General features: G+C 37.9%; 2 protein-coding genes across 8 annotated transcripts in view; both read right to left on the reverse strand.

Annotated features, from left to right (window-relative positions):
- Positions 1-6,448: 6,448 nt before the first annotated feature.
- On the reverse strand, positions 6,449-8,510 carry LOC133531924 (small ribosomal subunit protein eS21). Of its 2 annotated transcripts, XM_061870354.1 has the most exons (4): positions 8,431-8,510; positions 8,292-8,350; positions 7,971-8,162; positions 6,449-6,515 (listed from the first exon to the last, which is right to left on the reverse strand). In XM_061870354.1, exons 2-4 carry the CDS (start codon positions 8,339-8,341, stop codon positions 6,506-6,508), a joined length of 252 nt encoding a protein of 83 aa, XP_061726338.1. In that variant the 5' UTR covers positions 8,342-8,350; positions 8,431-8,510; the 3' UTR covers positions 6,449-6,505. The 2 variants fall into 2 exon arrangements, with proteins under 2 accessions (XP_061726338.1, XP_061726339.1); XM_061870355.1 differs by lacking the exon at positions 6,449-6,515 and having other exon boundaries at positions 7,967-8,162.
- Positions 8,511-13,913: 5,403 nt separating this feature from the next.
- LOC133532282 (cilia- and flagella-associated protein 410) overlaps positions 13,914-24,442 on the reverse strand; it is a 43,521-nt gene continuing 32,992 nt past the window's right edge. Inside the window, exons 6-12 of one of the 6 annotated variants that reach the window (XM_061870879.1) lie at positions 23,560-23,625; positions 22,219-22,317; positions 19,817-19,885; positions 16,962-17,044; positions 16,187-16,337; positions 15,948-16,030; positions 14,284-15,374 (exon numbers count right to left, since the gene is read on the reverse strand). In XM_061870879.1, the coding sequence (XP_061726863.1) occupies positions 15,341-15,374; positions 15,948-16,030; positions 16,187-16,337; positions 16,962-17,044; positions 19,817-19,885; positions 22,219-22,317; positions 23,560-23,625 (585 nt within the window). In that variant the 3' untranslated portion in view covers positions 14,284-15,340. Of the gene's footprint in view, positions 15,375-15,947; positions 16,031-16,186; positions 16,338-16,961; positions 17,045-19,816; positions 19,886-22,218; positions 22,318-23,559; positions 23,626-24,442 lie in introns of all 6 variants that reach the window. The other 5 variants (XM_061870881.1, XM_061870882.1, XM_061870884.1 and 2 more) reach the window with 5 other exon arrangements.

Below are 24,442 nucleotides of genomic sequence, written 5' to 3' on the forward strand. Positions count from 1 at the left end.
AGGCACTAGTAAAAACTAGTGCTAGTTTCGTAAAAACGAAAGCCACTGCCATCTGACCTTCCAACCCAGAGGGTAAAACTAAGTCTTGTTGGGATTAGTCCAGTTTCCTCACGATGTTTTCCTTCACCGAAAAGCGACTGGTAAATATCAAATGATATCTGTTCTGAAGTTCTGTTACTCGATTTGCAACCTCTTTATTTCCGTCAAAACAAATGCTACCGAAAAAGCATTGCTTGTGAGCTATAATTATATACCACACATAACGCTTATCTCGTCGTATCTATAATGAATTGGGGCCTAAAAGAGAATCGTATTCAAATTTTTTGAAACGCTTGTATTACTTTCTATATTAACTAAAAGTTGCCTTAAAATTCAGCTTTTATACTAAAAACGGCTTTAAATATGTTAAATTAACAAAATATATTTTGACAGATGCTTTCGCGCCCAAAACGCTCTTTGAAAATTGTGTGACGTCACAGTTTATGGCTTGACACATAACTACATACACACGTAGAAGATACGAACTGTCAACTGATATTTGTCATTTGTTGTTAATCGCCTAACTGTCAACAGTGTCAATCCGAGAGTTGTGACGTCATCAGAATCTTCAATGACGTTTCGAGTTTGGTCACGTGACGTGTGCCAAAAGATATTTTAAATTCAATATTTACAAAAATATGGTCATTACAGGTCCCCTAAAAGTAGTTTAACATGTTCTTATAATCCAAAAAATTTTTTGGGATACAATTATGCCCTAAGATTTGTAGATGGAAACAACCCTATTGCGTTGCACAAATGTGGGCACCCGCCAAACATGATTTTGGGTGTGTCATACTCAGGGCTAACACAGATTCATTTCTGTGAAAAAGGTGTGAAAACCGGAAACTGGAAACCGTTCTCGAACCAATAGTGAAGCCCTAAAGCCACACCCTATTTCAAAACCAGCCATGGATCTTTGAACAGGACTCAGCTCCTGCACATAAGGCAAAAACAACTCAAGCCTGGTTTCGAAGGAACAAAATTGACTTTATTGCCCACGAAGACTGGCCGTCCTCCAGCCCGGACCTTAACCCCCTGGATTATGCCATATAGCAGGTTATTGAGGAGAAAGCCTGTGCTAAACCCCACACAAATCTTAACTCCCTCAAACGGGCCATAGTTAAGACAGTGACGGAATTAGACATGACAATCGTGCGTGCCGCTATTGATGACTGGCCTCGTCGTTTGAGGGCCTGTGTCAAAGCCAGAGGAGGCGATTTTGAATGATATTGTCATATGTAATTCCTGATTTTGTGTACTTCATTTTAATATATACTTTATTAAACTTTCGTTGGTATATTTTAACGATACCTCCTACGTATACTGGTACAAGTGCAGAATCATAATTTTACAGGAGAGCCGTTCAAAGGTTGCAACATCTGTAACTTTGTGATTTTTAAATATAATTTTTCAAAATTTTGGATTGGTTCCAAAAAATATATTTAGATTTTATCTGTATTCATGGAATTTAGAAATTACTAATAGTTTTTGAGAAAATTGCAAATACACTAGTATACGCGTATTTTACATGTTGTAGTTGTGTGGTATACTGAGCTAGTTACCACTTGTGACAGTATACGTCGTAGTATGTGGATTGATGATTTAACGATATTTTGATACTGTATCTAAATAGTTCGATCAAATATATTGTTTTAGTTTGCAATGAAAAATAAAGTAGATGTTCTTTTACTTCTTATTTACTTTAATATTATATCGATTTATGAACTTTGTTTGCACTTGCATCAATATACGCTAAAATTAATATTTCACTTGTATCACTATACCGCTAGTAATGTTTTAACAGTACCATATATAAAATAGAAAAAATATATAAAAAAATGCACGTGTATATCTAATTAAATTTTTTATTATAAAAAAAGATTACAAAGGTAGTTTAATAGTAATTTCAGCCTTTTTGATCACTCGATCAGTCTTGTGTCAAGATTCTTACCTCTATTGTTACTTAAGCAAATAAAAAACATATAATCATCACATTTTAAGGCGAGCTTTGTAATAACATATTCTTACTATACTATTACAAAAGTATGATCTAGGATCGCAATAAGTTACATTTAACTTTGGCCCCTTATTTGTTTAACTACGTAATTGAACTTAATATTAACATAATACAACTGAGATCACTTGAATCTTTTTTGAAACAATATATAGTAATAAAACATTAAATGTCTCTTTAAAAACACTTCCTCTATTTAAATATTGCTAATATTTCTTATTTAATTAAACAAACATAAAGTTTAGTTTTTTAACTTAAATATGTAGGCAGACAAATCAGTCATTTATTTTAAATAATAACATGGCACAACTAAAATCACTTCGACCGATAATTATAATTAAAGATCTTATATCTCAATCTTATATAAAATCAGCAAAAAAGCAGTAACAAAATAAACTCCTTCTACAAAGAAACATTGATAACATTGCATATTTAATAAAACAAGATTTAACACCGTTTTACTCAATCCCAATAGAAAATACAGTACTTTATCACATTTTTTTTTCATGGGATAGTGTTATAACTTACACTAATTTGTGATAAAATTCGTGGTATTTAGCAGGTATTGTACCAGTCTTACAAAGATCATTAAGATCTTTCAATTTTTGTTTATCAATTGGCAATGGTGCCTGGTAAGCTACAGTAATATTATTCAGCCCAACTTCAAGCTCACTTAATCGGCTCCTTGTCTGTTTAATGGAAGCACATTCAATGGATTCGTATTCCTGTTCAAATGTGTATTTGTAGTTTATCTTGAAAGGCTCCTCGTGTGATATAAATATTTCACACATTTGGCTCCACATAACGGTTTGCTTGTTTGTCCCTTTTTTCCAATTACTGAATAGCTTCAGACAAGCCTTGAAATCAAATATCGAGTCTTGGGACACTTCTATTAAAACTTGCCTTGTATTTAACTTATTTGAATTTACATCATGTACATCTGCAACGACAGAAATTATTTGATGCTCCACAGAATTTGGCGAACCACAACTTTGCTGCAGTGAAGTATTACTGAAGAGAACAGTTTCTGAAAACGGTTCCGATTCTATGGAATCTAAATCTATTTTATCTAGAAACTCAATTTCATCACGTAAAGTCTCTGCTCCTGGAGGTAGCGGCGATTCTGAAATAAAAAAAATATTGCAGAATAAGCATCACTTATATCAATATACGCAGTTCAGTAACAATTTACACTTAAGAATTTTGTACCCGTATACTGATACAACTAACAAAAATCTTATAAAGCCGTTTTGTACAGGATATTGCAATATAAATTTGTGTTAACAGATATATTGTAAGCTTTTTTAAATACTTACCGCTAGAATCACGATCTCTTGTTTCATTTAAAACCATTGAAACGAGATTTCTTCCGCGTGTCCGCTTCATTTTACAATGTTATTATTTATCAGCAATTAAATATCATTTAAGTAATGCAAACTTAACATATTTATTAAAATCTAATGTACGTAGACTGCGTATTGGACGTATGGCACGTTATATAATACAGTTTAAACGGTCCGCACGCAGCGACGGCTAGCGTTCATACTGAGGCAACTGCCAGTTACACTCGACTTCCCCCACCTCGTCGCAATATACATAATATGTAGATAAAGATTATTGCAGTAACAGAATTTAATAACCAACTAGGTAGAAAACAATGAAATACATAAACACATAAATTGGATATGATGTGATCGGTTGAATGAAATTGACAATAAATAAAATAAATAAATAATTTTCTATCTCTAGGCATTGTGTGAAACTTCTAGTTGTGTCAAAATATCGGGAAATCAATAATATAAACAAACATGGTAAATATCTCATTTCTTTTTATAATGGTTATAAATAGAAGGCCATGCAATTTTGTCACTCACTGTAATTTACTTAAATGTATCGTAAAAAAATGTTTTAATTCTACTGTAAAATAGTACCTACTTTTTTAAAGGCTGGGCAGTAAGGGATTGCTTTAATTTTAGAACAAAACAGCGTATTTTTAAAAAAAAAAATACCGGAAAATCTGACTTACAAATTTGGACTTTCTTAGGTTCATTCTACTTAGAATCTTCTCCACCCTAGCATTAAAAAAAGATATCCTAAAATATCCATACCATTACGTCACATTTTAGTGTGAAAGAAATTTCAATGTAAAACTAAAATTTCAATACAAATTTTCGGGTTTTTTTAGCTCGAGGATTGATTATGCTAGTGATTCTGAGTTGGAAGAACCCAAAAATATCATGATGTGTGAGAATCAGATTTTTAATATTTTTATGGAAAACGCTCATATTTCTCATAAAATAATTTATTAATAATAGGTACCTACTTGATACACTGATAACAAAAAAAAATTAATGAGTCTCGAACCCACATCCTCTTGCATGTATTTCCACGTACATACCGCAACGCTATTGAAGCCTACTCACGCTGTGCCAAATTGTCTACTACAAGGATCCCAGTAAGACTGTTTGAATGTGTGAGTGATACTTAGAAATAGAGTCAAGAAACATTCTGTCGACATTAAGGGGTAGTTTTTGTACAATGAAGTGTTCAATGTTTGTTGTAATAGTTCAATATTTATTTAAAGAGTGCGCTAAACATAATTTACAGTATAGAAATACCAAGACTACTCCACAAAAAAATTAAAACTCAAAATTTGCAATTGTGGCGCCATCTAGTGAGGTTTGAGCTTTGGGTAACCTAGTCGAACCACCTTAAGAGAAAATTTGGAGTATTTTTGATATTTCACCGACATCCGTAAACTTTCTACCGCTTTATGCTTTAAAAGTTGAATGTTCAATTCGTCCTTTATGTTTTCTATGTATTTAATGAATGCTAGTTCAATTAGTTTCAAGATTATTAACCAATTAAGACTATGGTTTTTGCTCCAGTCATGGGATGTATGGCGCCATTAATTTTCAAATGAACAAATATCAATGAAAATTTAAACTTAAACAGCTCTTTGGATCTTGTTTATGGTAAAATGTTGCCAACGATTAACAACTCATGGTAAATACTTGTTTTACAGGATTTGTCTATACCATCCCATTACTGGTGCTTGTTCCATTATAGGGGTGTTTACTACAGAGGTATTGTCAAAGAAAACTTTGTAGCGACGTAAATTTACTGCCATCTGTCGACACATAATTAAAACTTTTAGAACGCCATTTGACTTTGATCCTTATTCTTTCATAGATACGTGTTCAATTTGTTAAATATCAAAAAGTGGCGCCATCTAATAGATCAAAGGCCAAAGTTCAAATGGCGCTCTAAAAGTTTTAATTATGTGTCGAAAGATGGCAGTAAATTTCCGTCGCTACTATTTTTGGTAATTGTCTCATTAACAGGGTGTTTTAACGTAGCAAATTTGTTTTCCAATTTTCTCCAAAAAAACATCATAAAACCAACAAACCAATGTTTCATACTTAAATATACTACGATTATAGTGAGCTGTAAAAATATCGGTAACTAATTTGTTACCCCGTTAGAGCGTCGTCTCTTCTAGGTCACCTGGGTCTCCGTATAGATGTCCTACCGCTAGGCGCTAGTGCCGCTACCGGTTTCGGCTTCCTCTGGCTCTGATTCAGTGTCCTTGCCGATTGAATTAGCAACCGATATTTATACAGCTGATAGTACTGTGCTCCTAGCTCAATATACGTTTAAGCATGAAACATAATAGGTTTTATGATGTTTTTTTGGAGAAAATTGGAAAACAAATTGGCTATGTAAAAAACAGCCTGTTAATAAGATAAGAGACCTCAACAGTTTTTAGAACCTCTTTTACCTAACAGTATGGAACTTAACAGGCTACTTCACCTTGATAAATCGAATGAATGATTAGGAGGTATTACTGCAACGTTTTTCCGCCAGAGTGCAACACTAGCATTTACCGGAAACCAGAGACTTTTGACCATTAGAAGACCATTTTGACAAGTTTTCACAGATAATTTGTTACTAATAAATATAATGACATTGATGCCCGAAAATTTACATTTCGCTTTCTGTCACTACGGAAGGTAGAGGCAAGGAACAAAATCTCCATATACCAAAAAGTGTCCGACAAAAAGCCAATAAATAGGTGGCGCTACAATACCTAGAATACTAGAAAAAAATCTAATCATAGACAGCGCACTTCACTCCGTCAATAACGCCTAGGTTCTTAGTTACTCTAGCACTACTCTGGAGAGATTTGGAACTATTATTTATAGCTGACAGCTGGACACTTTTGCAAGTTCTGCCTAAGGAGATTCTGTTCATAAAACTTTTTTCGGACAAATTTTCATCTACATACATACATGTTTTTTAATAATTCTTAAAAAAGGTGAATGGCTTGTTTATTTGCATTCTCTGGACGGCTGCCTTGATTCCTAGTGTATGGTATATGAAAACAAACTACAATTCAGATTTTATACTTTTTTTATATTTTATAAATTTATTCTTACACAACTAACTGCATCAGTAGTTCCTGCAACAAACAAACAATAATTTGAGTTTTATACATGTGATCCTTATAAGGTCCGCCTATATCATCATCAGTTTTGTATTTTATGGGGCCCAATGAGGTATAGCACATTAACCAGGCCAAATAGTTAACTGGTGAAGAGCGAATATGAAGCTTAACTGACAGTAGGAAAGTCGCTTTGACAACGTCCGCCATAGCCTTTTTAATGGTCATTGGCGTCGCGGACACAACAGACGATGACCATTTTAGTGGTCTTTGGCATTGAAAAGGTTAATTTATTTATAAATGTAACATGTAAGTAATAAAAATGTGATAAAAACATGTTTCTATTTTTTAAATTGAGCCTATCTAAAAGAGACTTGGAGGAACTGTCTACATTTGACGTGTGAAGTATGGTAACTATAATATAATAATAATCCTTTATTTCAGACAGTAAAGTAAATTTCATTTTTTCTAGTTCTTGGATATTTTATTCCTGTCTGTGTTCCACTTATTGGCCAAAGGCCTCCTCCAACCTTCTCCATTCCTCTTTATCATTGGCAACTCTCATCCATGTGCTTCCTGCTATGGCTTTGATGTCGTCCACCCATCTTCTAAATGGTCTACCTCTTTTCCTTTTTTATGACCTGTGAACCAGTTCATTATCCATTTCGACCATTTTTCTTCACCTCTAAGTATGGTAACTAGTTATTCAAAAATGTCTGTCAAATCTAATTAGATCATTAGTCAGACAAGATTACACACATACACATATACAGACATTGGTAAATACAATTAGGTACTAATTCCATGCACCAGAGGTATAAAACTCATTGTTTGGGTGCTGTCAGTTGTCAGCCCACACACGGCTTAGTCAGTTATAAAAGTTACTTCGTTATTGTAGCATAAATTAATGTTCAGAAACTAGTAGAATAAAATTAAAGTGTTAATTATAAACATTTTGAGACTGGTCAGTTAATTCTGATGTATATATTTGTATGTTGTGAGCACATCAGTGAACTGAGTGGAACATCCTGTGTTTGGGAAGGGCAGCATCAGACTTTAAACTCTCAAATAAATGAGTTTTATAAAGTGTGGCTTATCAACCTTAGATGCCAATAGTATTTAACAACAAAACAGAACAAAAAGAATTATCTGTCATTTTTTCTTGCTGATAGACATCTTGCCGCTGGGTTCATTTTCTCAAATGCAAATGAGTTGTTTACAAGCAAAAAGTCCCACTTTGTTGCTTTCAATAAGGATGCTTTGACAGGTTAGTCATATATAGATACTAGCAAATCTCGTCTTTATGGTAACAAATAAAGTGGGACGTTTGACTAGACTTCGACACAAATGTTTTGATATCATTCTTTACCTGAGCACAGCATAATTGTTTAGGATTTATTCTAAATTAAGCATCTTCAGCAAACTTAAATCACTAGAAAAATGGCCTACAGTGATATTAGAGCAGGTACTCACTTGGTGAGAATACCGTCCTTCTTGGTGAGCCTCACGATGCAGTCGTCGCTCTCGCCCATGCGGCGGATGGCGCCGCACACCACGTACATCTTGGAACCCTCGGCGGCGCGCCCCGACGCGGGATCCACGTCCGCGATCACCAGCTGCACGGACGCGTGGTCCTTCGCGTGGATCAGGCGGTTGCTCGCAGAGCTGAAAACAGCAACAAAACACTTCACAACAGTCTAAAAAATATTTTATGCATTTTTACAGCTACTGCGGCGAAGAAATACACAAATACATGCTCTAAAGTTGATAGTATAACCTAACAATGACACTAACCATTTCCTGGGGCAGTACAGGTCAACGAATTCACCGGCGTCGTTCTGCATTTTGATTATCTGAAATGCACAATTTTACACTATTTAGAACAATTATTGGATGATTTAGTGTATATTTTATGTGGAAAACACGCACTAACCTAAAATAATCGCTAGGAACACGGAAATGACAGAAGCGAAAAGGAAGATGGCGGGCGGCGACCAGTGTTACCACAGTTTTTAAGTGCCAATTACATCCACACTTTATCAGACCCGATTTCGGGCCCAAGCAAGAGTATTTTTCCGTTTCACCAAATATCAGCACATCGTTTACAATATTTGAAATGTAAAAAAATGGTTCATATGCAAAAATATCAAACATGTTTGGCACATAGGGATTTTAGCCGCTTTTTCGTTCTGACGAAACCAATTAATATTAAAATGTAATTTCCCTTTTTGAACCATGTACGATTTTATCCCGTTTCGACATAACAACAGAAGTTTGTTTACTTTTTACCCGACTGCCAAAGGCAGGAGATTAATGTTTTTCGAAAGTATGTATGTATGTATGCCTGTTTCTTTGTGGCCTCCTGTAGCCTAAACGGCTTGATGGATTTTGATGTATGAGGTATCGTTAGATTCGTCTTGATCACGGGAGTGTTAAAGGATGTTTTTTTTAGGATCCCCCTCCCTCATTTTTAAGGTTCCGTACCCAAAGGGTAAAACGGGACCCTATTACTAAGACTCCGCTGTCCGTCCGTCCGTCTGTCACTAGGCTGTATCTCATGAACCGTGATAGCTAGACAGTGTAAATTTTCACAGATGATGTATATCTGTTGCCGCTATAACAACAAATACTAAAAAGTACGGAACCCTCGGTGGGCGAGTCCGACTCGCACTTGTCCTGTTTTGTTAGGATCGTCAGGTATAACCTGCAAGGAACCACCATGAATCTGGTCGTCGTCATAGAACTTTCAAATGGTAGGTACTTACATAATAATCTACAAAATTTTCGTTAAATAAAAACAACTAAAAATGTAATAAAAAAACAAAAAACCCAACTGCACACTAAAAAGAGGAAAACAAGTCCCACAAGAATATTGTGGGGCTTATGGCAATCGTAGGCGGGGACCAACTTGACCGCCACCAACGAAAATACCTACAAAAGTAACATTCTGCTAGAATAAATGGTAAACTTGACAACCAACAACCAAAATGACTTATAAGTAACCCTCTGTTGGTCCCCGCCTGCGATACTTACCATAAGCTCCACAATATTCTTGTGGGGATTGTTTTCCTCTTTTTAGTGTGCTGTCGGGGTTTTTATAATATTTTATTTATTTATTAGACAGGTGTCTGGTTTGATTGCCATGTAAAACGGATAATGTTAGTTCCTATTTCTGCCACGACTCTTCTTTTTCCGCACAGACTCTAACTGACAGACTGATTGGGCCTTGATTGGAGAAAAAAAAATGTGGATAAAATACGGTAAAAACCTATTTCTACAATTATTCTTTAAATTATGTCTATCCGAAAGCGAATTCGAGGAACTGTCACAGGGATCATCATTCGCCGCGTCGAGTGTACTCGAAAATTTGTTTAAGTCCCGTACAAGATTTTGATCCTCGATAGGAATGGGATCGGTGGGCATCAAAAAGTTTGTAAAAAATGATCTTTCCCAACATCTGTAAAAGCCAATCTTCATTAAAGGGTCGGCAACGCGCATGTAACACTCCTGAAGTTGCAGGCGTCCATGGGCTGCGGTGCCTGCTTACCATCAGGCGGGCCGTATGCTTATTTGCCACCGTCGTGGTATAAAAAAAAATTTGACCGTTTTCGCATAGCAGCACGGGATCTGGGAGCTGCCCTTGCTGACCCAAAAAGAAAATCCACCTGCATAACGATGTATACGTGTTAATTAATAATGTTGAAAGACAATTCACTCGCTGTAAAAAAATTAAATATACAAATCATATGTACCTAGAGATTATATTATATATAGCCTGTCTTATATAAACAAGTTTGTCAGTAGAAAAAGGCGTGAAATTCAAATTTTGTGACTATCGTAACTACTATTCCAGGATCCCAGGGCCGCCAGACCTTACTTAATTTTTCATGAATAAAATGTATGGGAGAATATAGTGTAAGTTAGTGTAAGAATAACTTTTAATCTCTGCATACTTGCTATATTGTCCCGACGGCCATTTGTCCGGTACAAGGTGCTAAAGGTTGGTAAAAACATTTCTAACTTTTCTTAATATTCTGATGGCTACGTTTTAGAAAATATTGTAAATAATTTGATAATCAACATTGCCAGGCCATTTCCACCGGCGGTAACTTCTACCAGACGCTTTAAAGCTTTCAAAAACATATTGTAACTTTACTTATATTCTCACTCTTGATTTTTATATATGATACACAGGGAACTATTACAAACCAGACCTGCGATTTATGATTATTATGCTGGTTTTCTGTAGTATGACATCGGTAGTCACTACACACGTTTGCTTTTGTACCTTTATTTGTGTAGTAACTATGGTCTGTCAAACAACGTTGTCAGTAGAAAAAGGCGCGCAATACAAATTTTCTGAGGCGATAACCCCTCGCGCTTGCATTTTATAAAAATTTGCCGCTTTATTCTACTGACGGTAAGGGTCACACTATATTATGTTACGATACCTACCTAATGTATATAGTCTGTCAAGCCATTTCCGTCAGTAGAAAAAAGCGGCAACTTTAAAAAATTTAGGCATGAAGGATTATCGTCCCATAGAAATTTTGAGATTCGCGATTTTCTACTGACATACTTGATTGACCGACTATAAGTAAATACTTATTGCCTCGTAACCCTCAGTGTTGTGCATTGCACCGCTGAATCCTAATTAAGAGTAGCCGCTAGTTCGAGAACTACATCCATCGGACCGTTGACTGCAGAAAATAAATTACGAGGTGGTTGAAATTTTATTGTTTTATCCTTGATCATTTTCTTTACCAAAAAGCTCTGATTACGTGGACAAATGATTTTATTTTCTGTACATTTAATACAGTCACTTTATACATTAACGTTTGCGTCAAATCCGGTGGTTCTGATTTTTTTGCAGACTTGATTATAAAGGCTCAATGAAGAATCCAAGTTTGTGAATCCAGTAGGATTAATTAGTATATCCTTAGTAACTTTTTTGATAAAAAGGCAGTGATAGGGTAAAGGAGATATAAAACAAAAAGTGTGGGGTATTCGTATATTGTACACGGGCGCTACTGGCCTACAAAAGAAATTTCATTTCAACCCGGGCACAGCTCTGGTCTGCTAAGTCTAGCACAGTCAGCATCCGAAGCTGAGTGGGCTGTCCAACATGATCTGCACACATTCTTATTCTTTTAACAACATTCAGATCAATTTTGACACTTCACCGGCTAACTACTTCAGCTGCTGACTACTTAATGCAATAACTTGTCTTGCTGCCCGCCGCTTACAAGTTAATTTAAGGCTGCTTGACCACTGAGGCGAACCAATGCTTTTGGTTTCCCCACATCTCCGCTCCCCTCAGTGGACAGGCAGCGTTACGATCTGTCACTTTGTTTTTACTTCCCAAATACTAAAATGACAGTTTCACTGGCCAAATACCCGATCATCCCATTTTTGTGTCAATTTTGTACGAATTACAGATCGGTTTAAAATTTAGGGCAATAGAAATGTCATTTTAGTATCCGGTATAAAAAATACAAAATTGATGATATTATTTTTCAGATTTGAAAGAAAATGTATAGGAGTGTGAATTTTATAAAACCCACTACATCTGTGTCGATGAATAATAAAACAATAAGAAACATTAAAATAAATCCTATGTAAACTATTATATACATTAGAAAACAACTCATCATGCTATACAAGGCGTAACAACACGCATATAAAAATTTAAATCAACACGTCAATAATATTGAATCCATGTTTGTGTAAGATGGGCAAGTACAGCTGTACAGTCGACGTCAAAGATATACAGTCAGCTGCAAAATATCTGATAGGACCTTATTTGTAAAGCAATAAGAGCCTGTCACATATTTTTGCGCGGCCTTCGAAGGGTAACATTATTACAGGCAAGGCTCGGAACCGGTTTTATCTTTATATAAACAATACCGGTATTATTACGTTCTTTGGTTTGATATTTCATTTTTAATGGGACAATCTAATAATACGAAGTTGTTACATGTTTCAGTCCTATGTGAAGAACATAAAATAATACAAAATATTGGGCTATTTCGAGTTTAAAAAAAACAGTTCCGAGTCCTGATTGTACGTCGTCCATATTGTTAATCTAATTGACATTGGTCTTTGCAATAATAGCACTAATAGTAGCGGTTAAAACTACGCGCCAAAAGCATCTGCCACAGTGCTATATTTTAATTGTTTTACATAGATATAGGGCCACGCCACCATCTCCTTTCCTAATACCTTCCCCGGCCACACACTCGACGAGTGGCACGGGCGTAGTGTGGGCACGTCGCTCGTCGTGGCCGGCGCTGGGGGCCTACCGCGAAAATCGAAATTCGCAAATTGCGGGGATCTTTTAGAAAAATGCCCGCAATTGACGAACTTCGATTTTCGCAGTTATAGCCCTGCTCTCTGTTGTCGGTGTGTCGGCGCGAGTCAGGGCCCGGCCGCGACCGGGGCGGGGGCGGGGCGGCGCCGGGGCGCCGGCGTGTCGGCGCGAGTCGGGGCCCGGCGGCGAGCAGGGCGGGGGCGGGGCGGCGCCGGGGCGCCGGCGCGGCCGCGCGAGGACCATAGTGTCGCCGGAGTAACAAACACTGTTACAGAATGGTCAATACTTTTGGCCCGTAGTACTATTAATGCCGACATCAAAACTAATATAAACAAATCAAACTATAAAGAAAGTACCATTCGTCCACATTGTTCGTCGCAAAACTCAACGAGTTGTTAGTTGTTCTTTACTTCTGATTTGTTTACCTTTATTTCAAATCCATAGACATAATAAGAAAACTTTTTTAAAAGCACTACATTTCATATTGTTAGTATTGTTACCGCGAGATCTAGGAATTTAGATTACAAAATATAAATTACGAAACAATTTTTAAAAGTGCGCTTGGATTATTTATTGCATAGAAAATAACGAAATTTGAACTTTATTATAATATAACGACATATATTATTAACTTTTTACATTATTAACTCAGGTAAATAAAACAAAACTGGCGCAAATGCGAGTGAACTAAACAAGGAAAGTTTACTGATGTGTGCGTGTTATTGTTTCGTATCAACTACATCGTAGTAAGAGCAGTCCACGACCTTGTCTCCCGCTGTCCCGTACCTACTAAACTAAACGCTAATATTCTGAAGATTTGCTGGTATAGGAGTTTTTTTGTCACAAAGATGTGACTTGAAATAGTTGAAATTTTGAAAAAAAAAACCAAATAAAATGCATAACCCATAACAGAGACACAAACTGACTAAAATTGGCAGAGCTTATGTCTTAGCATAGTAGGTGTTTTTTTTAATTACCGGTATTTTTTACGATGTGAATATATAAGTCATACTGAGCAACCTTTACTATGGAAGTAACCCTGAAATCACGAAATAAAAAAAAATGCTGCTTCATACATTTTGGCTGGTCAGGTATCATGTTTTCTAATGGTTCCATAGTAAAAGTTGTTCGTTATGACTTATACACCGTGGGCTTTAAGATTTTAAAGTTGTATTCTTGACCGCACCGAAAATAGGTCTTGTTATAGAGATAGTGAGAATTCTTGTGAAAATTTGTTTCTGTAATAACTCAGTGAAGAACGCCTTTTTGGCTGCGACGCTTCCACTATGTGGCTTGGTTTTAGACATACCGTCAGTACAGACAGTAAAGTTTTAAAGGAAACTCGCAATAAAACTTACTTACTTATTCCTTGTAATGTTTTTTTTTCGCCAAGAAGTAAAAATATTTTTTGCCGAGATTGACCAAAAATCAAATAATTTTTTTTGCTCGTAATGCGTGGTTAAAATCTGTCGGGTCTTACCAGCCCACGGTGTATATTCGTATCGCAAAATATTGCCGGTAATTAAAAAAAAAAACACTGTAGTCGTACTAGTCGTAGTAATGGTAGGAATGTTTTGACGCACACACATGGATACGACGGTCATTCACATTATTTGCGCTGGTTTTGTTGAATCAAGATACCCAGAATGGGTATTGGGATCATATCCCAATTGTGTTCATGTGACATCTTATCAAAGTTATCAATACGTAGGTACAGTCAGCCTTAAATTACCTGCATTGGTTGGATTTCACTTAATTCTCATTTGTGCAGATAGTTTTAGCCACCAACTAATAGACATTCAGACTGGAATTTCAGATGTATCTGCGGTGTTTCTCAGTTCTCACATTTGGTTTATCATTCTTTAATACCTACAGTTCTATTTACACATGTGCAAGTTGCAGGAAGTTTACAAAAAGGAACATTTTGCCAGGAAACAATGGAAACTTTCAATTTGGAAAAGAAAAATTGCGATTCCCGTACAGAAAGATGAGAAATTTCCGAAATGTGGAAATTTCGCAATTTTGGAACATTCCGACGGCACATGCGTCATCCCACTCTTGTTGTTAGTTCGTCTTCTTCAATAATACATGTACATACATTAGATCACAACCTACTTCACACTCACAATAATTGCAGTTTTCTCTGCACTTTATACATCACTTCACATGTTTGTAGTGACTAGTCGGTGCTCGTCGCCAGGGACAGTGTAGTCTGGAAGTAGAATCCTGGTAATATCAGCCACCTATGTCTCGCTGTGCCGTGCTAAACTAAAAGGTGACTAAAAGCATAACGAATTTTTGAAACTATCTGTTATATTTATCTCGTTTAGTAATTTCGCATGCAGTGTGGAATTATTCTTATGTCATTTAATGTAATCAAATTATCACAAAAATACGTGTAACGTAAGATTGTTTCATATGCGTCATTATGCTTTTGATCATTTTGTTAGATTGTCTTGGTCCTGTTTGCTTAGCATTGCACGACGGTGCTAGTATCAGGCTGACAGTGCTACCCTGGCCCCGCAGCGGCGGGTCACTGGCTGTTGGCCAGCTCGTCCATGCGGCATCTGGAACCGACACCAGGTTCTTCATGTGCCATTCTTTTCAAACGATTGCTGTCGAGTCACGACTTACTAAAGTCCTTTAACCGCATGTCGTACAGTTAGCAAAACTATTAGCTTAGCACCCCTGCATGGTGCAGACAAATATGTAACAGATCTGTACTTTAATCAGAAAAATGTAACCAGTTCGAGCTAACACAACTGATATAAACAAGTGTTATCTCCGCTCGGAGGATCCTGGTCACGGCACCAAATTGTAATAACACATGTTTCCGTTAAAATTAAGTACGGATTTTGGCAGCCTGTTAGCGCTGGTTTTAATCTATCAAACAATTTCTATATATATTAGATTTAAATAAATGTAAATTTTACTATGTTCCACTCAAAGAAACAATAGGGTACCAAAATATGCGAAGCACTACACATTTTATTTTTCAAGCTTTGGGTATAGGTAATGGGTATGATTAAAATTTTCTTAGATTTTCAATCGTCATGATGAACTCTTAAATAATATTCGGACATTGTATATGATCTAACTCTAAAATGAAAAAGCAAATATGTGACGGCAATGTTTATTACCTGACGGCCATCTCGGCGACCTCTAACGACGGATAGTCCAGCTCTTTCACCAGGCACAGCACGGCCGATAACAGGTTCGAGTTCTGTCAAAATCAAAGGGATGGTTCCAAGGTGCATATTTCAAACCTTCAACTTTAAAGAGCTGTCATTGTTAAGGACAATTTATAAACTTTCCTAACGTATCTATGGGCTTTAGTGGGTAGCCGAAAATGAATGATATTTGATTTGATTTTAATTACCCGTGTGACAGGCCGGCGGGTGAAACCGCGATGTTCTCCCATGACAGCGGAAGGGAACCCTGCACTATGTGCATCTCGCTCGCGCGGGAACTCCCTGTCTCGCTCGCGCTCCCAGTCACCTCGCCCCACGGTGCTGGGTGTGTATTCTGATCTGAAAATTAAAGGGGCATTTTTTTATCGTTATAGTCGTAAAAGAGCAACCAATTGTTAATATTGTTATCTCAGCTTTTAGCCCGTGAGCCAGGAACAGATTTTCATGACAAATAGCTTCCCGCGTGTTAATTCGAAAAGTGGTTAAAGGCGATGCGCAATGAATATGGGCGGCAGTTGTCGCTCCCTTGGTAGATTGAGGGATGAGGAATGGAAGCGTAAAAAAATATTAATTTTCTTTTAAAATATGTTTACACGACATTACAAAAATCTAATACGTCATGCAACTAAGTGACACGCATCCCGATTCAAACCGTCAGATGATAGTTTAGATACTATTTTGAATTTAAAAAATCGCCAGCCGTTTGTATCGCCATGGAACGACCGTCAGTGGTCACATGAACATGTATTTTTTTTAATCATCGCATCCCAATTAAAGTTTGTCAGATGTAGAGTCACGTCTGAAAATATCTATATGGACAAAGTGCCAAAAAATGTATACACTACCTTAATATATGGGCAATAAGGTTGTGTATACATATTTTTAGCACTTTGTCCGTATTGATATTTTCAGACGTGACTGTACAAATGTATTAATATAAACAGGGTGTATTGTATGTAATACCTGTTATCGCCACGCTCGCAGTACTGTTCGTGCGGGGACGTCACGCCGAGCCTGCACTCTCCGTTCATCGCGTACGCGTACTCCTGTACAAATTATTATGTTGCAATATCTTGATGACCACGTTACGTCGAGTTTAGAGTTGTGTCGTCTGTCTGCGAAAGCAGTTACCTACTAATAGTAAAACAGTATAGGCAAGAGAAACCCGAAGAATATTAACCATGTATTACTAAGGTAAAAATAAGCAGAAACAGTATATGACTTCAAATCGATTAGGCAAATTTATTTTGAAAAATGATAATCGAATATTATTTAGATACGTATACGGCAAAACGAGAATGGGTATAACATCAAGTTTTTGTAGCAATAACTGCATCCAATACACGATAAGTGAATTTTTTTTTTTGAAACTCATGTATGTACTATGTACAGTATGATGATGACATGATGTTGTGAATTTGCGATCTGTGTGCAATGTATAATAGTTAATAAGTAGTCGCGTGAGTTAAATTTCTAAAGCTTACAAATGTGCGTGTGGTGTCATGGTGTGGCATACAATGAATAGACATACACAAATATAAAAAGGTAATAAATTTAACTATACAGGGCGTCCCAAGACTATGGGACATCAAGGGAAAGTATCGTAGATAGGATATTTTGCTGAAAGAAGACTTTATTTTATTTTTAAAAGTAAGTAATATTACATTCAAGGAATTTCTAAAAAAAAATTGAAAATTTCTTACTTTTTCAGGGAATTAAACCGAATCTTGAAATTTTAATCAAAAATTTTACTCTATTTATTTCTTTTGCGATATCATATTTCTGAGATGACTTATTTTTTATGCATTCTTTCGATTGGCATCATAAAAATACAGGGTGTTTTTTTTCACATTTGAGTTGGTTCGATTTCCAGACAAAGTAACTTATTTAAAAAAAATCTTTGAATGCAGTATTACTGAGTTTTGAAAATAAAATAAAGTCACCTTTTAGCAAAATATCCTATGTCTTATATTTAAGGTACATTCCCTTGATGTCCCATAGTCTTGGGACGCCCTGTATATATACAGGGTGATTCATGAGACGTGAGCAGGACTAAGCCTACACAATCAGTAAATGTTAATGAACCGTTCATCATCATATTTAAGTAAAACAATCTCGCTTTATTTCTGTTATTTAACTTTTTGGGAAGGACAAATTTGATAATCTACAATCATGGACACCCTACAACACTTAATTAAGAAAGATAAAACCTCTTTAACCGTTATGACAGCAGTTTGATTATGAAGAAAACAAAATGTCACACTTGAGTGAGATACGATTTTTCAAAAGTAACCGGTCTCCGATGACATTCAATTTGTCACTTGTTATGGAGAAAACAAAGAGGGTGACCATACATGGCGTAAATAAATTAAAACATTTTTTTTGAACAGTAAAAAATAAAAGAACGTTAATCTCACAGATACTGGTACGAAACAGTTGCTTATAACTTACTGAATGCTCAAGCTTGATCCTGCTCACGTCTCCTGAATCACCCTGTATAATCAGGTTGGACCTATATTATAAAAGTGTGTATAAAAATCCAATGACATGTTCTCTTCGGCTCGGAAGGATAAAGCAAAGCATACTTTTTCACAAAAATGTAGCAGGATGTTGTACAATCATACCATGTAGCAACTAAAGTCAGGGAATTTCCCAAAAAACCTCTTTTTTTAGTTAGCCCCTTTTAAAATGTCCACCATTGTTGGAAAAACATGGTTGCTGCCGTTTGGCCCCGTACGTTCACCTTAACACTCTACGCGGACACGGAGTGGCGCAGCGGTGCCTCGCGCTCCCGCTCGCGGCTGCAACAACATTACTCTACCTGTACCGGTACGACTAGCTACCGTATGTTCATGTTCACCTTGACGCTCTGCGCGGACACGGAGTGGCGCAGCGGTGCCTCGCGCTCCCGCTCGCGGCTGCAACAACATTACTCTAGCTGTACCGGTACGACTAGCTACCGTATGTTCATGTTCACCTTGATGCTCTGCGCGGACACGGAGTGGCGCAGCGGCGCCTCGCGCTCCCGCCTGCGCGCCCAGCGCGGCTGCAACAACATTACTCTACCTGTACCGGTACGACTAGCTACCGTATGTTCATGTTCACCTTGACGCTCTGCGCGGACACGGAGTGGCGCAGCGGTGCCTCGCGCTCCCGCTCGCGGCTGCAACAACATTACTCTACCTGTACCGGTACGACTAGCTACCGTATGTTCATGTTCACCTTGACGCTCTGCGCGGACACGGAGTGGCGCAGCGGTGCCTCGCGCTCCCGCTCGCGGCTGCAACAACATTACTCTAGCTGTACCGGTACGACTAGCTACCGTATGTTCATGTTCACCTTGACGCTCTGCGCGGACACGGAGTGGCGCAGCGGCGCCTCGCGCTCCCGCCTGCGCGCCCAGCGCGGCTGCAACAACATTACTCTACCTGTACCGGTACGACTAGCTACCGTATGTTCATGTTCACCTTGACGCTCTGCGCGGACACGGAGTGGCGCAGCGGTGCCTCGCGCTCCCGCTCGCGGCTGCAACAACATTACTCTACCTGTACCGGTACGACTAGCTACCGTATGTTCATGTTCACCTAGACGCTCTGCGCGGACACGGAGTGGCGCAGCGGTGCCTCGCGCTCCCGCTCGCGGCTGCAACAACATTACTCTACCTGTACCGGTACGACTAGCTACCGTATGTTCATGTTCACCTTTACGCTCTGCGCGGACACGGAGTGGCGCAGCGGTGCCTCGCGCTCCCGCTCGCGGCTGCAACAACATTACTCTACCTGTACCGGTACGACTAGCTACCGTATGTTCATGTTCACCTTGACGCTCTGCGCGGACACGGAGTGGCGCAGCGGCGCCTCGCGCTCTCGCTCGCGCGCCCAGCGCGGCTGCAACAACATTACTCTACCTGTACCGGTACGACTAGCTGCCGAAACTACTAATACTACATACTTCTGTTTTATGACTCTACCACTTAACTTAGGCGGCTGGTGAAAAATTATTACGGTGTGCGCGATGTGTAGTATGCTAAATTAGTAAAAATTACCATAATTAGTCCGAAAATAAGTTACCTTCGCTAGACCTAAAAAGCAACCACGCGATGGCTTCACCGACCGACTAACTCAAGTGATAGGACTATATTACTATACTGTGCCTACAAGGCGTAGACCGTGGTGTCCGTGGCGTACTTCGAACGAATCCATTTTTATTTAATAGCCAAAAAGTACAATACAATACAAATACTCTTTATTGCACACCTCAATACAGAAACAATACAATTAATACAACACATAAAGAAGAGGTAAACAACAGGAGGTCTTATCGCTTAAAAGCGATCTCTTCCAGACAACTTTTAGGTATAAGTTGGAATTGTTGGAAAATGACACCCTGACTCCGCGGTCCACAACCTATGCAAAGTTTGCATTGCAAACATCAAAGGTTCATTTACAATGTAGTTTTTTTGTATATTTCCGCCGATCTAATGTACGATTTGATTATTTTAAAATGAACCCTTAAATATTTAAAAAGCTTATTAATGTAAAAACGTAATTTGTTCGGCAGAATTACCAACGAAACGACTGGTTACGGTTAAAGCACTTATTTTAAATACCTACTCATTTTGTGATTTTATTTACTTTACTTTGATGTTAGACTACAGGCACTACAGTCAATTAATCGAAATGAGAACGTGGAATTAAGAGCTCAAACTACAGTTACGTTTAATATGTTAAATACTAAAGTATTAGTGATTTTAATGTTATTTTACTTACATTTACAGAGCTGTACTTGCACAAACAGTGCAGTGTCGCTAATGTTGTGAGTTAGTGCTAATTTCGAGTCTTAAATATTCGATGCCTAATAAAGACTAGTGGCAAGCGGAGCACTGAGCCGAAGCGGAGCGGAGATGTGGGGAATCAACCAATAACATTGGTTGCAATTTCCACTCTGCTCCGCTACATTACAACCAATGTTACTAATTGATTCCTCACATCTCCTCATGCGATATAATTTAATCTCGTTTTTTTGTGTTCTTTAAGTGTAATGTTCTTAACACCTTAACGGCCAAAAAGTCGTGAAGACTCACGAATCTTAATTAGACTCGTAACTAGCTCTAACTCGCAACACTAAGGGCCAGTTGCACCAACCCTAATGGACGTTCTAATCAACGTCATAAATTATACGTCGTTTAGTTCGTTCGTTGTTATTGAAAGGAAGATTTCAGTTCTCTACTCATTGCGTTTATAATTAGTCGGTTAATTGTGGTTGGTACGTTCGAGCTAACTAACATCTTTACGAACCAGCGTTTCAAAAATATATTGTCAACTCGATGTACGAAATATGTCGGTATAACTGGCCCTAAGGCTATGGTCTCCTGTTTTATGTTATACGCAAGGTCTGTGTCAATGTTCCGATCGACGTCTGAATGCACGACACAGCGTCTTATGACCCTATCCTTTTGCTCAGAACCAAGAGGAAACTGAGAAAAGTCAATTTAAATATAAACTGAGCACAGTTAGACGAACTGTCGTGTCGTGTCGACGTGACGTGTCGAGTCGTGTGACGAAAAAGGTGCATTCGAAATTTTGGCTAACTATTTTAGATTTTTTCATACACCCATACACATGGACCCTGGTACCATAAACCACTTAATATTGGTGGCATGTTTGTCGTATAGTGCATTAAAAGTTTTCACTGAATCTATCAAAAATCGTCTTCATCTTTATTAATTGACGACCGGCTTGGCGTGGTGGGTAGTGACCCTGCCTAGGAAGCTGATGGTCCCGGGTTCAAATGCTGGTAAGGGCATTTATTCGTGTGATGAGCATGGATATTTGTTCCTGAGTCAGGGGTGTTTTCTATGTATTTAAGTATTTATAAATATTTGTATATTATATATATCGTTGTGTAAGTACCCTCAACACAAGCCTTATTAAGCTTACTGTGGGACTTAGTCAATTTGTGTAATAATATCCTATAATATTTATTTTTTTATTTTATTTTTCGACATTTTGTATGTGGCGACCACGACGCTGCAATCGTTCGAAATAACTAGAGACGCGTAGCAAAGCGTTTGAATGCCGCGTACGACGTCAAGACGCCAACGTCGATGAGTGAAGGAGACCACAACAGTATATATGAACCTACATCTCTATAGAAAGCATGATGGCCGATGGCATTTATAAGAGCGTTGCATTACAGTGTTAATAGTGTGTGAACTTACTTCGTACTGCGAGCGCGTCATGGCGGCGGGGTGCTCGAGGCGCTCGTCGTCGGGCGACGCGCGCGGCGGCGCCGCTCGCCGCGTGGGGGATAGTGGACACTACGACACGAGCATCACGGTTAGGTTTTTGGAAATTTAACTTATTTTTTTCTTTGTATTTGCTACGCGAAACAAAACGGCCTTTAAACTGTTAATAAGTAGTCGTTTCTAAAAATGTTCTATTACCTCATCTACAAGAAAAAAATGAGCGAATGGACTATCGCTGATGAAGCTTGGAACGTTTTTCGTGGCGCTCGGGCCTAAGTTTTTTCTAGTGTATTAAAACATTTCAATATAGACAAGAAGCGGTACTTTCTTAGTAGGTACTAACAATAGGGAGCGTGCATGAACTGTAGGAGGCAGCACAGGAGCCGTCAGATTTTTGGCGCGAGGCGTAAATGTGATGTTTATTGTTCCGATGTAGCTCACAAGATGGCAGAACCTACTATGCACAAGAAAACACGTGACGTGTAAATGTGCATGTTTATGGTTCCGATTCAGGCCACAAGATGGCAGACCCTCCAACGCGCACGGTCCCTATATACCGATGAAATATACACATGTCACTTTACCTATTTGTCGAAATAACACTTGCAGCATAAGTACAAATTAATGAAACATAGTGCTATTCTTATGCCTAAAAAAATAAAAATAAAAAACAATATCGCACAGTTTCTTGCGCTAATGTTTTTGTAGTGTTAATCTTTACAACGAATTTGTTGATGCAGAACCAAAACCACTACAACAGAAATAGCAACATAAAATGCTAGCCACTACACCACACAAGCAGGAAATAAAACAACAAAACCAAACCATGAGCCCAAACCTAAGGTGCAGTTACAATTTGGTGCCGTGAACAGGATTTACCAAACAACAACGAAATAAACAAAAATTGTTGTTACTTGTTAGTGGACGTGGATGGTGGTGAAGGAGATTGTGGTATACGTATAGGCAATAAAGTTGAGGTCACATACAAAACAACTTATCATGTAATGAGAGCAGGATTTTGAAATAGGTGTTATTCTCGTACCGGTGGTAAGTTCAACAGTCAACTGCAAGATTAATATTTTCTTTAAACTAAGTATTTATATAAATCGCTTCAGTCATTCCTTCATTCACTGTCTATTTTCCAATGGCTGTGTGTGTAATCATTCACCTCAACTCTCGTACCATACATATAATGTTTATGGCGTCGGTGGTTATGTGGAGCAACTCAGTAAAATGAAGATGTAGGAAGAATGGTCATCTAAGCGTGTATTTTTCATGAAACACGTAAGTATGTAGACCATATGTAGGCCTCACCTGCAGGTCCTGCCGGTCGGGCCGGGGCTCGGGCTCGGGCGCGGCGCCCTCCGAGCTGTCGCTGCCCTGTCGCGACATGCCCGCTCGGTTAGTCACATACACACTCACACACGTTCAGTTATCAACAAGGCAAAGTTAACCTATAACTGCAGGCACACACAGTATGGTAAAGGCATTAGATTTTTGTACCATTATGTACCTTGTCTTAGTGACAATAACCTGAGATATAGTTGAAGAAATATTCTTTGCACCGATGAATGATATCGCTAATGGTTTTTTTACAACAGGTTAATAAAACAATTAGCAGCCGGTTTTGCTTAAAGTATAATTGAGCTAAACAATCTTGATCCCAGTTACTTTTCGACATTTTAAGTTTTCCTAATATGACAAATTTTCGATTCATAGTCTATTGTTAAATTAAATAAATAATTTAATGTAACGAAACATAAAGTTAATAAGATTTGTGTCGAAATAATTATATTTACATAGTAATACAAAGAATCATAACTAGTTATTCCCACTAGTGGTTTTCATATTCAACGTCATTGTGACGAGGTACGAAGTAGCACAGAAATCAAACTCTTTAATAGTACAATCAAAATGCGTAAACTCGTACAGATTGACGCTGACGTTATAAACGTCGCAATTACGTGCATCTGGTCTGATACGGCCTCTAGTCGGACTTACATCTATAATTCTGTAGTACGCGATTATTTGTTAACATGAAAGACCAACATTTGTTAGTTTACAACACATACTAATATTCATTTTTTCATTTGTAGGAGGACGTAAAAGGTTCCTTCGTTTTATTACTGTTTCATGTCAGATAACTAAGACTAAGACCCAAACATGTTTCAATAAAATCATACATACATTTTTATGG

Source organism: Cydia pomonella, chromosome 26, assembly GCF_033807575.1.
Source record: "Cydia pomonella isolate Wapato2018A chromosome 26, ilCydPomo1, whole genome shotgun sequence".
NCBI classification, from domain to species: domain Eukaryota; kingdom Metazoa; phylum Arthropoda; class Insecta; order Lepidoptera; family Tortricidae; genus Cydia; species Cydia pomonella.